At 46.8% G+C, this 15101-nt stretch overlaps 8 protein-coding genes across 8 annotated transcripts; 6 read left to right on the top strand and 2 right to left on the bottom strand.

The window, feature by feature from the left end:
- Window positions 1–974: 974 nt before the first annotated feature.
- F5147DRAFT_837192 (DOPA-like domain-containing protein) lies at window positions 975–2317 on the top strand. The gene is made up of 8 exons (XM_041444049.1): window positions 975–1302; window positions 1377–1390; window positions 1442–1588; window positions 1647–1725; window positions 1781–1811; window positions 1871–1875; window positions 1927–2030; window positions 2084–2317. Exons 1-8 carry the CDS (start codon window positions 1247–1249, stop codon window positions 2200–2202), a joined length of 555 nt encoding a protein of 184 aa, XP_041292595.1. The 5' UTR covers window positions 975–1246; the 3' UTR covers window positions 2203–2317.
- F5147DRAFT_696092 (Aspartate/glutamate/uridylate kinase) lies at window positions 2318–4461 on the top strand. Its single transcript, XM_041437416.1, has 7 exons — window positions 2318–2623; window positions 2690–2877; window positions 2926–3036; window positions 3086–3181; window positions 3239–3413; window positions 3469–4273; window positions 4325–4461. The coding sequence occupies exons 1-7, from the start codon at window positions 2572–2574 to the stop codon at window positions 4401–4403; spliced, it is 1506 nt and encodes a 501-aa protein (XP_041292594.1). The 5' UTR covers window positions 2318–2571; the 3' UTR covers window positions 4404–4461.
- A 30-nt stretch (window positions 4462–4491) lies between these two features.
- On the top strand, window positions 4492–6154 carry F5147DRAFT_696082 (phosphoribosyltransferase-like protein). Its single transcript, XM_041437415.1, has 8 exons — window positions 4492–4603; window positions 4655–4694; window positions 4757–5221; window positions 5280–5398; window positions 5451–5561; window positions 5614–5672; window positions 5718–6009; window positions 6066–6154. Exons 1-7 carry the CDS (start codon window positions 4570–4572, stop codon window positions 5886–5888), a joined length of 999 nt encoding a protein of 332 aa, XP_041292593.1. The 5' UTR covers window positions 4492–4569; the 3' UTR covers window positions 5889–6009; window positions 6066–6154.
- A 125-nt stretch (window positions 6155–6279) lies between these two features.
- Window positions 6280–6892, top strand: F5147DRAFT_577353 (uncharacterized protein; the record flags this gene model as incomplete). The annotated part of the gene is made up of 3 exons (XM_041431392.1): window positions 6280–6557; window positions 6611–6688; window positions 6736–6892. The coding sequence occupies 3 exons, from the start codon at window positions 6280–6282 to the stop codon at window positions 6890–6892; spliced, it is 513 nt and encodes a 170-aa protein (XP_041292592.1).
- Window positions 6652–8155, bottom strand: F5147DRAFT_613026 (Per1-like protein). Its single transcript, XM_041432475.1, has 3 exons — window positions 7666–8155; window positions 7068–7611; window positions 6652–7013 (listed from the first exon to the last, which is right to left on the bottom strand). The coding sequence occupies exons 1-3, from the start codon at window positions 8123–8125 to the stop codon at window positions 7010–7012; spliced, it is 1008 nt and encodes a 335-aa protein (XP_041292591.1). The 5' UTR covers window positions 8126–8155; the 3' UTR covers window positions 6652–7009.
- Window positions 8156–8179: 24 nt separating this feature from the next.
- On the top strand, window positions 8180–10681 carry F5147DRAFT_179579 (uncharacterized protein). Its single transcript, XM_041428420.1, has 5 exons — window positions 8180–8470; window positions 8522–8584; window positions 8639–8799; window positions 8851–9111; window positions 9164–10681. Exons 1-5 carry the CDS (start codon window positions 8372–8374, stop codon window positions 10290–10292), a joined length of 1713 nt encoding a protein of 570 aa, XP_041292590.1. The 5' UTR covers window positions 8180–8371; the 3' UTR covers window positions 10293–10681.
- A 428-nt stretch (window positions 10682–11109) lies between these two features.
- On the top strand, window positions 11110–12771 carry F5147DRAFT_773972 (uncharacterized protein; the record flags this gene model as incomplete). Its single annotated transcript, XM_041441548.1, has 14 exons — window positions 11110–11191; window positions 11244–11276; window positions 11332–11351; window positions 11401–11415; window positions 11471–11509; window positions 11565–11607; window positions 11660–11690; window positions 11717–11829; window positions 11887–11913; window positions 11962–12000; window positions 12054–12146; window positions 12200–12263; window positions 12315–12461; window positions 12516–12771. 14 exons carry the CDS (start codon window positions 11110–11112, stop codon window positions 12769–12771), a joined length of 1002 nt encoding a protein of 333 aa, XP_041292589.1.
- On the bottom strand, window positions 12768–15093 carry F5147DRAFT_696063 (Ribokinase-like protein). The gene is made up of 9 exons (XM_041437414.1): window positions 14997–15093; window positions 14815–14940; window positions 14118–14757; window positions 13933–14056; window positions 13738–13881; window positions 13645–13686; window positions 13400–13596; window positions 13163–13348; window positions 12768–13110 (listed from the first exon to the last, which is right to left on the bottom strand). Exons 1-9 carry the CDS (start codon window positions 15063–15065, stop codon window positions 12980–12982), a joined length of 1659 nt encoding a protein of 552 aa, XP_041292588.1. The 5' UTR covers window positions 15066–15093; the 3' UTR covers window positions 12768–12979.
- Between the last annotated feature and the right edge of the window lie 8 nt (window positions 15094–15101).

Raw genomic sequence — 15101 nt, 5'->3', positions numbered from 1 at the left:
TCGGTGTTAGTTCAAAATGAGTAATGTTGTTCGAGTAGGTCACTTTGCGGGCGTGCTTGTGCAGTTGTGTAAGTAGTGAGAACGAGGAAAAACATGTGCTTGATTGCAAGCAGATAGTTTTTTTTCAGGCGGAAGTCCTGATAGTGAGGCGACCTGCGCAAAGTGAGCTGAGGTGGGCTGTGATTCTTATATCAGTAGGAGCAAATACGACGCAGCAAAGTGAAGCTCGGATCCCAAAATTGTAGGAACTGCAAAGCGACGCATCGAGGTGGGGCTAGATGAGGAGATGGTTAGTGACAAAAGCAGTAGGTGGTAAGAAGGCGTCCGCATGGGCATAAGTGTAGAATATACATCACCAAGAGCCTAAACGGCTCCAGCAACAGTACCGTACTTGTAGGATCGATGGACACTGCCTAGCCATGCGTGATTCGTTCCCGAGATCACCGAGCTTCATTTTTCAGTCGACCCTGCCACCATGTTTCCGTTCTGCCGCAGCGATCGTCTTTGATCAAACATGTCGTTAGATAAACCAAAGATAAACGACCCATTGAAGGCATATACCTCAGGCTCCGGTCGTCGTATATGATTTTGAATGAAATTGCATTCACAAGTGGTTGTACACGATATTTTGCACTACCTTGTTCTTCGTTCGTCAACGAAAGTAAATAGTGTGTCTCCATGATTGTCCACGCCATGCGCAGAAGGGTCTGTTCTGAAATCCAGAGCGGTCCTGGAGAGTCGGTCACTGCTGAACCGATTATGGCATGACCGTCCTCGACAGAAGCGGCTGTTGCAAACGGCATTAAGTATCAGGCAAAACAATAGAAATAATTTTTTCTGGATACCTGGACGCATTCTGAACACTGTGTGGAGACGAGGTTTGGAAACAAACTTAAGGTTGTTCCAATGTATTTGTATTTCATTTATTTATCATGGTGCCTAGTTTAGTTACCGCCGGTAGTCTCTGGTTCTGAGTACGTAATCACCCGACCAATCCATTGCAGTTATCTTCCGATCAGGAGAATGCAGCCGGCAGAATACGAGTATCAACGCGTCTACCCCACATTTCTTCCACCGAACTCGTATCATCTTGGCCCGTGTGAAATAGGCGCATTGGGCCCCACATTCTACCATCCCTGGAGCCTGCTGGCGTGGCAATCGACACTTGCATACTATATATATCATCCTTGGCACTGGCAGCTATGACCAGTTGCGGAGCCACACTTCTTTTCCACGGTGGGTCATAATGTCAGACTACCATCCACCAAACGACCTTGAAGAAGTTGTTAACTCTGAAGTCAAGTAAGTGCCCCGAGTTCACTACTGAGTACTGATCGTTGACTCTTTTCATGGCTCGTTCGCGCTACGTATGATAGAGAATGGCACTTCCGTGAGTTGAGAGTAAGAGTGTCAATCTTTTGGTCGCTGAAAATGTGTGCAGATATCTACTTCCATCAGCGCAACGCTGATCAGCACCAGGCTGCGTTGGATTTACGTGATGCTGTCTTGCGTCTAAGGCGTGATGGAGCGTTCGTCGCTGTTCCATTATTTCGCGTGAACACCGACCCCATCGGCCCTCATCCCATTGGTAAGTGTCTATTATACCTTTCCTGCCTGGAAAGAAATCATTTCCGAGTTGGTCCTAGGTTCATACGAGATCTGGGTACCTTCGACCTCGTTTTCCTCTGTATTTTCGTTCCTTTGCATGAACAGGGGTAGTCTAAGGTATTTCTTTATCTCTCCTCAGTCAAGTCTCCTCATCACCTCCTTGCAACCAAAGCATACTCGTACACCCGCTGACCCGTGAAGCGGTAATTCATTTACTTATTGAGTGTTTGACTGACTGACCGATGCGTGGGCACCTTTGCAGAGAAAGTGAGTACAGATTATCGCCGGTATAACACACAGCTGACAGTGGCCTCCCAGGGACCATGAGCTCCGGAATGCGTGGATCGGCCCTCCATTCCCTCTCGATCTATCTACTCTCCCGGTGAAGACTGAAGAGTTACCTATACAATATCCGAGTGTGAGTGAGTTTATTTCCACAAGCACATTCTTGCAACCATACTGATTGAACCCACAGAACTTGGCTACTCTGCACCAGAACCCGAGTTTACCCTTGATCAGCGCCGCCGCATAGGTGCCAACCTCGAACGCATCCTGAAGGGCGAGAAGGAAGCTGCCAGGGCTCCCATGAATTAATGATCTGAGCCATCTGAGCGATTGGAGGAGTTGTGGTGACGTTTTATGCGTATTGAGTTACGATGTTTGTTTGTTCTGCGAATGACATGAGCTATATATATATTTGGTGCCGCTGTTCCATAAGTTCGATAATTTAATGTTACCTACTACTAGTAATAGCCTACTACCGCTGCCAGTGCTGCTCTTGTCCTTCAACCTATAACGGTGCGTAATTGTCCGACACCTGAGACTATTGGCAGAAGACTTCGCGCCATTTCATTGTGACTCATATTGGCCGAGTCAGCGTCGTACAAAGTCACCCATCGTAAACTTACCCCTCATCTTCTTGACGCAACCAGTCACCACATCTACCACCTCGACCTATACAAAATGTCACGGTTAGTCAAACGCGGACCTCCTAGCACGATCGTTATCAAGCTTGGCGAGTACTAGTAGTCACTATCCCCGCCCCACCACCCGCAGATGTGTAATCTGTAAAACCCTATAGGAACATCCTCCATCGTCCATGAAGAAACGCACCAGCCCCTCTTGTCCATACTTTCTGCGGTTGTTGAGACCGTCATCAGTCTACGCAGCCATGGACATAAAGTGGTGCTCGTTAGTTCTGGGGCGATTGGAGTTGGATTGAGGACGATGGATATCCCACAGAGACCAAAAAGCTTGTCTAAAAAGCAGGTATGTCTTCTTTCTGTATCTTGTAAGGTTATGACTGATTAACGGAAGGCTTTGGCAGCAATAGGACAAGGCCGTCTCATTGCACTATGGGACAATCTTTTCGGGCAGTTTGATCAGCGAACCGCTCAGGTTCTGCTAACAAGAGGAGATATATCTGATGTAAGATGCTTTCCACAGACGCCCTGTTCAAGCACTGAAAACATCCCAGCGCACACGATATTTGAACGCTGTCAACACACTAAACGAACTTTTGTCGATGGGCGTGGTGCCCATCGTGAACGAAAACGACACCATATCTGTCAGCGTAAGTGTCTACTACAGATATGATGAGTGGCGACACGGGCGGGCTAACTATCCATAGGAAATCAAATTTGGCGACAATGACACGTTGTCTGCTATTACAAGCTCTATGATTCATGCCGATTACCTTTTCCTGCTCACAGACGTCGATGGTCTGTATACATCCAACCCACGAAAAGATCCCTCCGCAAGAAAGCTTGATGTGGTCATCTCTGTTGCTGCTATCCGAGCACAAGGTACGGATCCAGAGATACAGTGATGATTTGGCAGAAGCTGAGCCGATTCCTGCAGTCAGCACATCGACGCTAGGATCTAGCCTTGGAACCGGCGGAATGGAAACGAAACTGATTGCTGCTGAAATCGCAACTGGCGCTGGCGTTACAACTGTTATCGCATCTAGCAAACAGCCCTCAGTGATCGTCGACATCATTGACTACTATACAGCATTGAAAAGCACGTCAGTACCCACCTCAGGTACTGTTAGCCCGATCATTCCACAAAAGCTTGATCAGGTCGATTTGGATGAAGTCGCTGCATCTCTCAGTTGGCCGAGGCCTCCGCATACTGTCTTTAAGCCCGCCTTGATTCCCATGCGGGACTTGAAGGCATGGACGAGTCATACGCTTTATCCAGCAGGTAGCGTGATTATTGACTCTGGGGCACATGCCGTGTTGTCTCGTCGAGAATCTGGTGGTCGTCTGCTGCCAGCTGGGGTACTTGGAGTTCGAGGTTCATTTGCCTCTGGCCAAGCAGTCCGCATACTAGTACACCGCCGTACCGAAGGAGTTCTAGTTGAAGTCAAGGAAGTTGCACAAATGTCATATTCCAACGTGGCCGCAACGACACCATGCACGCCAGTCCTAGAACCCGGGCCATCAGTGACGGCCTCGGTCACGTCCCTTGTTCCACTCTCGCGTTCTGGGTCGTCGGCATCTTTATCAGATAATATGAGCTCTGATTCTCAGACTATTACAGACGATGAGATCCTTTCGATCGAGAAGATGGACGAATGCGAAAATTGGGATTGTGAAGAAGTGGGACGGGGTTTAGCAAATTACAATTCTGCGCAGATATCCCGAGTGAGGGGCCTAAACAGGTGGGTTCTTTGTTTTTGCTTTCCGACGTGTTTTCATTCGGCTTTCTTCAGCGCCCGCATAGTTCAACTCATTGGCTATGCAGACACAGAATACGTTGTAGAAAATATCACCATTAGAGTGTCTGCTTGATGTGGCAGTGTAGATGTAGATTATTTGTGCCGCGCAAACAAGATCATTTTATCGATTATTTTTTTGGCAAGGAAGCTATTGTGCCAATCACCCAACTGCAACAGTCACCTTTTCTTATTCTTCATCCTGTTCTATGTTATAAAACCATCCACCAAATTTCTAAATTATGTATCACGGAAACTCTATCAGACTTCTTGCGGGTATGTCCATTTGGCACCAGTGCTTTTCTTTCGCTGATTTAGATTCTCCAGGCAATAGTCACCCAGAGCTCGCCCATGCTGTGGCCGAGCGGTGAGCTGCCGCTTTACATGATGCAGCAAAACAGCCCACGGACTAGTGATTCACTCACATAGGCTCGGAGTGCCCCTCACGCCATGCATGCCCAAAAAATTCTCCAACGGCGAGATAAACGTCAAGATCTCCGAATCCGTCCGCGAGGAGGACGTCTTCATCATCCAGTCAGGGTGTAGCGATGTGAACGACAACCTAATGGAACTCCTGATCCTCATATCCGCATGCAAAACCGCTTCCGCGCGGCGTATTACGGCCGTGATTCCGTGTTTCCCGTATGCCCGTATGGACAAAAAGGATGAGTCTAGAGCACCAATAACAGCAAAACTAGTGGCAAACATGCTTGTTGGCGCGGGATGTGATCATGTCATCACCATGGATCTGCATGCCAGTCAAATACAAGGATTTTTCGACATTCCAGTAGACAACCTTTTCTCGGAGCCTTTGATGGTATCGTATATCAAGAGGCACATCGATGGGTGGCAAAATGGTATTGTTGTCAGTCCCGATGCCGGTGGAGCCAAAAGGTCCGTGTCGTTTTGTTTTTGGGGATTGACGCCAGTTTCACTGCCTGGCTATGATCAGGGTCACTGCAATGGCAGATAAGCTTGGCATCGAATTCGCCCTTATACACCGGAAACGTGATGGGAAATCTCAAAATGCTCCGGAGCGCATGGAGCTTCTGGTAGGAGATGTTCGAGATAAGGAATCACCTGCTTCTTATAGTCTATTCGAACCTTTATTGATGATCACCCCAGGTGGCTATTTTGGTGGACGACATGATAGATACTGGCCACACGCTCACACTGGCTGCTCGGACGCTGCATGAGAAAGGAGCCAAAACTATTTACGTTCTTATTTCGCACGGTGCGTGTCATGCAGGATGTAATTGCCAATCACCTGATGATGATCCCTGAAGGACTCTTCGCAGAAGCCCACATGGCTTCTTTGAACAGCCTTCCTATAGAGCAGCTTGTGGTAAGTTGTTCGTGGCTTTCGTTGTGCCGCTAATGTGTCATGTAGGTCACAAATACCGTTCCGCAAAACGAGCACAAGGAACAATTTTCGAAGTTAATAGCGCTGGACATTAGTTCTACCATCGCTGAAAGCATACGTCGCACACATAACGGTGAAAGCATCAGCCTCCTCTTCGGTGAATGGGCGGAAGGCAGGGGTCTTGATATCATCATTTAGTTTGCTTCCTTGCTCCGGATCCTCTCGTGTCGGTACATATTTACATCCTAGAAACGACACATTACACGACTAGTTCCTGACTCTGTGCGTGACCGCGATCCTCGGGGCTCCGATGATTGAGGTTTGTTCTGGCAGAAGTTCCCCAGCTATCCACGATTTAACATCTTCTAACACTAGTCAAATGGAGCGGGGGATTGCACAAGACATCGGCCTTTTCTCATTCTCATTGTTCTGAATCAATTGGATGCCCGGCGTTCACATGGCTATTCGGAAAGCGAGTGTAAGTTGAAACAAACTGTGTGAAGATGAGCATCGAGTGTGAGTTTGATCGCTCAGGTATTTAAGCAGGGAATGCAGGAAGTACATTCATCTCGTCCCGAGCCAACGTCTCATGTCAACGATGACCCAAAAACTCATGTTTACTACTGCTAGCGTGCGGAATCTTGTTATTTCCAACCCAACTGACGCACTCTACTATGAGGTGTTAACTCCTAAGTGGGAGTCGCACCAGACGACAGTGCGCCGACTGGACACTCGCGCAAATCAATACGACACTGTCGGTAGCATCCGAAGCCAGTCTGGCAAACCCGTCGCTGTCAGCATGTACAACGGAGAGTTCGTAAATGAGGAGTTATGGTTACGCAAAATTGAGGGACAAGGCCGACAGAGGTATATTCATCTTTGTGATGCTGAACAATCGCCGAATTTACCACATTATGCAGTCGATGGGAATTTGATGACGGCGAGGGAAACTATTTTTCCTGGGTTGTAGCAGGTTCCAATTTGGAGGTTAGGAAATGGTACAACAATATTTATACAGTGGGGCTGACAAGTGACAGCTTCGCAGCCTTGATGAGAGTGGAGCCCAAAGTCCGACCCCCATAGCAACATTCTATCCCCACAGGCGCCACTTCATGGTGACCATGGTATCGCAACAGGCATTTTTGGAGATCGAGTCATCTGTGGTGGATTCCTTGGATACAGTACTAGGTGCGATATGCTGAAGCGAGGAAGTGAAGACGCTAACGATGTTGCAGTTTCTCTACTCGTGCTTGAACAGAAACGGAGAAAATGCAGTCTTTGAACAGGCTAGAGCAGGAGCTTTCAGACGCTTGAACAATTTATCTAGATTCCACACCATTAGTACACGGTAGTTAATAAAACTAAATATGTCTTCACCTCTTTGGTTCCCTCCATCCGTCATCCAACGAATCTTTGATCAGGAAGTCATACCAGAACTTTGTGATAGGGGCGGTACTGAGGTGCCACAAGGCATGAGCATCGATGATGCGACCCCACGGAGGGAAGTCGAAGAGCTCTAGAGCAGTTGCAGCCGTCATAAGAGCGACAAAGACTGCTACCTCAGATGCGTATGATGGTCTGTACGTTTTTGATTTGAAAGGAAAGCGTCGAATGAGGGGTAACGATACGGGAAGGGAATATAGCAGCCACAGCAGATTATGCGTGAAGCCAACAGTGAGGTTAAATGCCATATTATAGCTGTAGTCAAACCGTGGTAGAATGCTGAGATAGGTGACATGGGCAAGGTAAGCTACAGTGCAAATGGACGACCATAAAACGTGTACGGGGGTGCGCTGGATACGGCCATCCTCACGCGAACGGGTGGGGTATTGATTGAAGAGCCGTAAAACCGTGTGATACAGGGAATATAAAATGACGAGAGCAGCAGAGAAGTAATCCAGTTTTTCTGTGTTTGGCAAATCTTCAAGAAGTTGATAAGTAGGAGAACGTGATCACGCATAATTTGAGGGCAGACCTCTTGTGTGAAACACTGCGGACCAGAGCCAGGCGTTAACGCTCACTATGGCGCATGTTAAGTAGTAAGATCGCATCGGGTGGTCACTTGGTATTTTGCTGCGAAGCTGGCGCCATCCTTGGATATGATAGTACATATTCCACAGTGAGAACGCAACAGAGGCTGGCTCTTGCATTCCGAAGAGCCGCCAAAAGGGCCACTTTCCATAATATTGATGTATCTTCGAACTTTCACGGATTGCGATATCTGTGAGCATATGCATGCACTTGTATTTGCAGTCGTCTGTACACGTCCAACGCGTCAGTCTGAGGCCAAGTGAAAGTGTCGTCTGAGGATGGCAATGGTCTCCATAACATGCAGAGACGCAGTTCTGAAAGTTTGATGCTCTGTCGCCGGAGGAGGCAACAACAAATACGAGAAATGGAAGGGTTGCCAACACCCAGCGATACGCGAACAACATGATGGCAAGAACACTAGCATCAATTGAACACGGACGGTCTTAACATTACATAATAAGCGAGCTTGGATCTTCCTCAAGCTCAATCTTGACTTGGACCAGAACTTCAATAACTCAATTGCCCCATCGAGCTCTCTGAAGGATCTTCGTACACAGCAAGTGCACAGAGCACACGAGTCACCGCATCTTATCTTTTCGCAGATAACGTTTCTAATACTAAGCGTGGTGCAGCCAGATCACCAGACATTCATGGTTCGTGCTTCACAGGCGACTACCTTCTCATCTTCTGCCTACTTCGACGATCGGGGGCCGCACGGTACTGCTCAGCCGATAACTGAACATGTCAATGTAAGTTACCTCCTCTATTAATGAGCTATTTTTTCTAGAGATGAATAAAAGCCACATTCTCGTCCCATAGTTTCATATTTTTTCCCTAAAGGCGTCGGTGAACACCATTATGGGGTATGTGTCATCTCACATTCATCACTAGGCTTTGCTCTTACCCAGCACTGCTAGGAACGCCATCCGATGAAACCACACAGACTGACCTTGACCAACGCCCTGGTTATGGGTTATGGTCTTGACAAGCAAATACATCACATATATAATCCTCGTCCAGCTACTCAAGCTGAGTTAGAGATGTACCATGACCACGACTATATTGATTTTCTTTCACGGTGCGGAATTTACACTACCTCGTTGATGGCTCACCTTATGACATTATATAGTGTGACACCAAATAACCAGAACGAAATGCGGCATCTTATTGACACGTTTAACTGTGTCGAAGATTGCCCAATATTTTCTGAAATGTATGATTTTTGTCGTATGTATGCTGGAGCTTCCCTCGCAGGTGCAAGGAAGCTTACGGCGGGTACTTGTGATACTGCAATCAATTGGTCGGGTGGGCTTCATCATGCCAAACGTGGAGAAGCAAGTGGTTTCTGTTACGTCAACGATATTGTTCTGGCAATTCTTGAACTTCTGAGGTGAGCAGTCGTTTCACTAGGCGATACCTAGACCTGACTTCGAGTCCTACAGATATCATCCCAGAGTACTCTACATAGATATCGACATCCATCACGGGGACGGCGTAGAGCTCGCATTTTATCATTCGAATCGTGTTATGACGGTATCCTTCCACAAATACACTGGCGATTTCTTCCCTGGGACGGGTAAACTCGACGATAACGGTGCAAGCTTGGGCAAGCACTTTTGCCTGAATGTGCCTTTACAAGATGGGATCGATGATGATATGTACTTGACAATATTCAAAACTGTCATTGAAGACACCGTCACGGCTTTCCGCCCGACATCTATTGTCTTGCAGTGCGGTGCAGACTCGTTAGGATGCGACCGACTCGGGGCATTTAATCTATCTATAGCAGCCCATGGTGAATGTGTGAACTTTGTTAGGAAGTTCAATGTACCGCTGCTTGTATTAGGAGGAGGAGGCTACACCATCAAAAATGTCAGCCGCTGTTGGACATATGAAACCGCCGTTCTTGTCGGGGCGACAATACCCGATGAGCTTCCAGCCACAGTTTACGATCCATTCTTCCGCGACTCGCAGTGGAAGCTTCATCCTCCCCTCACAGGACGCGTCGAGAACCAAAACTCACCAGCATCATTGCAACGAATAACCATTAGCATTCGGAACAAGCTGCGGTATTTGCAAGGTGCACCAAGTGTCGCCATGCAAGAAATACCGCCTGATTTGGAGGGTTGGCTTGCCGATGAAGAACGTAAACAGGACGAGATCGATGAAGAGCGGGGAACTGCACTCGCAGGAGAGCGAAGAAGCGACCGAACAATGGCGCGCAATGAGTTTTTCGAAGGTGACAACGATGTGGACCAGGACGAGGGCCCTGTATCTGTGAAGAGAACCGTCAGCTCAAGAAAGCCCCGTGCGTCAGGAAAGCGGGCACGGGGAAAGGCAAGAGGGAGACCGAGTGCCAGTGCAAAAGAAGACGGGGAGGAGACAGAAGAAATACCGGTCGCGGCAGCCTCTCGCACTACGAAGCCAAGGAGAACAGCGAAACCCCGAGCTCGAGCCCGCGCAAAACCTGCAGAAAAAGATAAAGACCTTCCGGATGGAGATCTCGAAGCTGCTGTCGATGCAGAGACTGACGCACCGACACCAGTGGATTTGGATATTGACATATCGTGAAGCTGCGACGCTTGTCGTCCTGTTCACTTCAGAATCTAGATGTTCGATGCTTTTGTGAAACGCTAATAGGTATATCCATGCTTCCTACTTCTCTCGATGTATATGTTTTGGCTCAGAGCCTCTTGATCATAGGTAGTTTGGTCGGATGGCCCATGACACCTCTTCTCAATGGCGTTCTTTATGTATAGCATAGCTGTACATTTGGTCGGAGGCATCAGATGCCTTGGCTGCTCGCGCGGCGCGGCGCGCCTGTCATCGCTATGCCTCCGCGTGTTGAATCGACCATCTTGATTTTGCACCGGCTATGTGATTGGAGAACACAGGTTTCATGATAATGCCTGGCCTGATGTACTATGAGTACTAGATATTTGAGTAAGGCCCCTACATGATACTAGAGCTATGTACAACAAACATGAAATAAACAAACATCGGGTGCCGTCAGTGGGCTGTTACTGCCCCACATGATCATTGATATTGATGAAAAGACTGATCAACCTAATTCTGCACTGGTCTAACCAGAGGTTCCATGATCAGAGAACGCAGCTTTCATGATTTCATCATGAAGGGTCACCTGGACAACATTTAGAATAGAAATTGCTTCCCTCAACTTCGTCAATTAAAGACTCAAGGCTGAAGGATTTTATGCTTATCACACAGCACAGTTGTTGTTCGCATCTGTTTCAAGTGTTTGCACTGCATTCTGGCAAATAATCTCCGGGTGTGATTCGAAGTTTCAAGTTGGACCACCTCTGAGTCAAGATATAAAGAGAGTAGCACAATCAACAAGATGTACAAACTCACTCCCACAGCACTTATCATGAATGCTTCGAGTATTGCTGCAGAGTTCCAGCAGCTTGAACAATATGAGGTGTATGATACCATTGTTCGTCGACTTGGAGGTAAGATAAGTTCAAAGTCTAGAGGATCTTGTGTTTACCTCTATTTGTTCAGTCTCCGCTGCTGTGCTGTACATTTGGGACTTTGGTGAGCAAAGACTTCATAATTTTCAACAGTGCAACAAATTTATGATCTCATCAAGTTCTGACATTCCATGACGAAGTACTGAATTTATGTTTTAAACAAACCTAAAACTCACTTTTTTTGCCAGGTCAATATTCTATGGGTAGGCTCGAGTCAATTCTATCCAAGTTTGAATCATAACAGTCACTTTATGTTAGGGAACGAAGTGGACAACATCTAGGATTTTGTTCTTCATTGTATGTGGTTCAATTCAACCTGTAGCCTCCCTGATACAAAATGGTTATTTTTCAGAATCGATATTTTGGACTTGCTGTGATCATTGCCTCGACCTTCTGTCAGTTTTCTGGTGTCTTCATTGGTACTAGCATCAACTCACTTCTTTGTAGTCGACGTCCATACAAATCCTGTTAATGCCATGTAAGTCCCTCATATTGTCGTATTAGCCATCAATCTTATTCACAACTACTAGATGTAGATGTTTCCCTGCTAGCATATTTGTTCGCCAGTAACCCTTATTTGTTACTAGGTCATGCATTCACAAACTTCGACATCATTGGTGAGTAAAATGCTGAGTCACTAGTACCATCAGTATACTTAGTCATCAAAAATATAGGACTTTTTCTTGTTTTGAACATCGAGAGTGGGTGATCTCCTTTTTCCAATTACAAAACTTACACTTTTTTAATAGTTATCCTTCTTCGAAGGCTGTTTGCTCTCTATGACTACAGTAAGAAGGTCATGTCCAGAGAGCTGTTTCAGAGAGCTGACCTGTTTTCACAGAACGAGTGATTGTGATTCCCATGGTGGTATTATTTATCATATATGTATGCAGTACAGTGGGAATAGCTATTGCAATGAGTGTATACTCTCAAGGTGACAATGGGCTGTCTCGATCCACTTGGCTTGAACTAACAACTTCACCCTAGCAAATGAGTTTGTGCTCTTTGGTGTATGCGAAGAAACAATTCCAAGCTGGTTCATTCCATTCTGGTGAGGTGTGGGATACTTTTCATCGTCAAAATTTCTCACATGACATCAAAGGACTCCAATCATGGCCTTCGACTTCGTGATCATGGTACTTGCTGGCTTCAAATCTATGCAACATTACATCCATGTTCCCAATAAAAATTGGTCTGGTGCTCGGTTAATGAAGACTTTGGCACGAGACTCTTTTGTTTACTTTGCATGGTGAGCATTGGGTTGAAATTCATATTCACATGCTGAAAATAATCTCGTGCCTAGCAACTTCTTTAATTACTTGGCCATCACATTTGTGTTTCATCTCGCACCACCTGAGTTCTTCCAACTAGGAGCAAGTTGGACAATTGTGATACCTCCAATAGCTGCCAACCACCTGCTCATAAATATGGAACAATCTCGTTTCAGAGACACCAACTCCACTACAGGCTCAAGGACCAATGTGGAATCCGAGTCCTCAAAGGACATAGAGCTGACACAACGACATGTTCAGAATACTGCACTGCTCACTGTTGTATGATTGAAGAAGTGATACGTGGTTTTGTATAGTATTATGTAGGGTCTTCTTTCTGTTTCACAAAGATGTGTCTGTTGTACATTAACTAGAGAGTTTTCCGTTACAGTTTAAATTTATGTGCTTTACCAGTCAAATATACTCAGGATGGTTCAAAGAAACATAAGTGGGACTGGTCACATAGCTAATGGGAGCATTCAACGGGCACGGTTGCTCAAGCATCAAGGCTCATCGCCATGTCCCAGAAACCCTTCTCCAACCGCGTACACCGTTCCCAAACATCTTGCCAATCTGCAAACCTGATAGGTGAAGGTGCGTCCGATTCTGCGCGGCTTTCAAGCGTCTCTGTGAAGCTACATGGAGTCGTGTACAACAAGAATGTTCGTTGCATCCTCACCTAGTCCAGCTTTCACTGCCTTTTGATAGACGTCGCCTGAATAGTCCTCCATCCACTTGAGGTATGGATTCCCCTCCCATTGAACCCACGAGTCGGGCGCTCGAGCCTCTTCCTTGAGCCACAAGCCAACTTCTCCGTAACCAAGCAGGCAGGCGGCAAGAGCGACGACAAGTTTCATAGGATCACCTAACATCCATATCTTCAGCGAGTAAACATCAACAAAATAGGCCGCCGTACCCTGCATTCCGGTATCAATGAGGAAAGCCCCATACGCTGTCAGGGCGGGAGACTCGGAGGTGTTGATCAGTTCGTCCTCTGTGATACCCCACTCAGCACAATAACCCATGTGCATCGAGCTCTCTTGAACTATGCTAAAAACCACATCGATAGCCGCCGATATGGGTGCAAAGGCATGTGACTTGGCTGCAAGGAGTCTGGAAGAGAGATGTTAACTACGGAAGCGGGATGGTCCAACTACTTACGCATACGCCCGAGCATAATATTTGAGATAAAGATAATCTTGTCTTTTTGAGGCAATCAGAACGTGCTCTCTTATTTGTCAACAAAGTCCTCACTTAATGAAGTGGATGAAGTTTTCCTTCGGAAGGGTACCCTTGCCCAGCAGTACCACGAACTCGTGTCGAATATACTCTTTCCAAATAACCCTTGAACTCCGTATAAGGGAACTCGTGAGTGGGTATGGGTTCGTCTTGGTTCGCCTACATTCAAAACACTTAATTCGTTAACATGTGTTTATAGTAATCACGTACGGCGAGACAAGATGCGGAGTAATTGAATGAATATGGTTCAGAGGACCAAAGCCACTCCCGATCGGAATAGCGGTCTCGATTCCAATATGGGTGTAAGCAGCCGCAAGCCTTACAGCTTCACCCACTGTATGATTTGTTAGGATAAGTGAAAGAACGGTCAAAGAAGGATGACGAGGGAGACAAACGCGGTATACCCCTCGCAAGTTGAGAGACCAATGCAGCACTTAGCGTACAACCAGTGCCATGGGTACTTGTTGATTGTACTCTAGTCCTAGCAAATATGGTGATGTAGTTATCGGATGCGCAAAGCACATCTACTATGAGTGAGTCTACGTGTTGTTCTTTCCTTCCATGAACCCGGAGGATATTCGTGTTCTCGTCCAAAAGATCATCTCGAATCACCTGCGTGTCGTCCGACGAAACATTCGCAAGATCTTCTAGCGAAGCGACGAAATGACCGCCTTTCAGGAGTACAGCTTGAGGGCCAAGTGTCTTCAACTGTCGAGTAGCATTGACCATATCTTGTAAGTTTGCAATGCGAGACGGAAAATTGCGCTGTTTCAGAAGAAGTTCCGCTTCTGCTTTATTTGGAGTTATGAGGTCCGAAATGGGGAATAGTTCATCTATAATGGTATCCACGGCATCTGGGTGTAAGAGGGTATGACCGGAGGTGGAAACACAGACGGGATCGCAGACTAAAGGAACGTGCCCCTTGGCATCAAAGTGCCCCTTGAGTACCTGCGCGACTATCTTAGTGTTCTCTGCATTAAAAAGCATGCCAGTCTTGATCGCCTTGATGTCAATATCGTCCAGGACAGAGTTTATCTATGGGAAATGCTTAAGTTGATACGGGGACAACATACCATGTAATTAGTTACATACCTGCTGCTTCACAAAGTCAGGAGGCACTCCGTACACTGCTTGCACGCCAGTGGTATTCTGAGCGGTCAGGGCAGTAGTCACGCTTGCACCGTAGCATCCGTGAACAGTGAACGTTTTCAGGTCTGCCTTCAGTCAAAGGGTCTTAAATTCCCATAGGTAGAAAAGGTAGCACAAATGCGCACTTGTATGCCTGCCCCTCCGCTGGAATCACTTCCGGCGATTGTCAGGACTGGGGGACTTTCCAGCATCATGATGGTGCTCCGGTGGGCTGGTGTGCACCGCAGTAG

Source organism: Suillus discolor (assembly GCF_016758755.1).
Source record: "Suillus discolor strain FC423 chromosome Unknown F5147scaffold_29, whole genome shotgun sequence".
In the NCBI taxonomy this organism is placed as follows: domain Eukaryota; kingdom Fungi; phylum Basidiomycota; class Agaricomycetes; order Boletales; family Suillaceae; genus Suillus; species Suillus discolor.
Note: the sequence above shows the minus strand (reverse complement) of the source record. Positions and strands in the feature narration are given on the sequence as shown.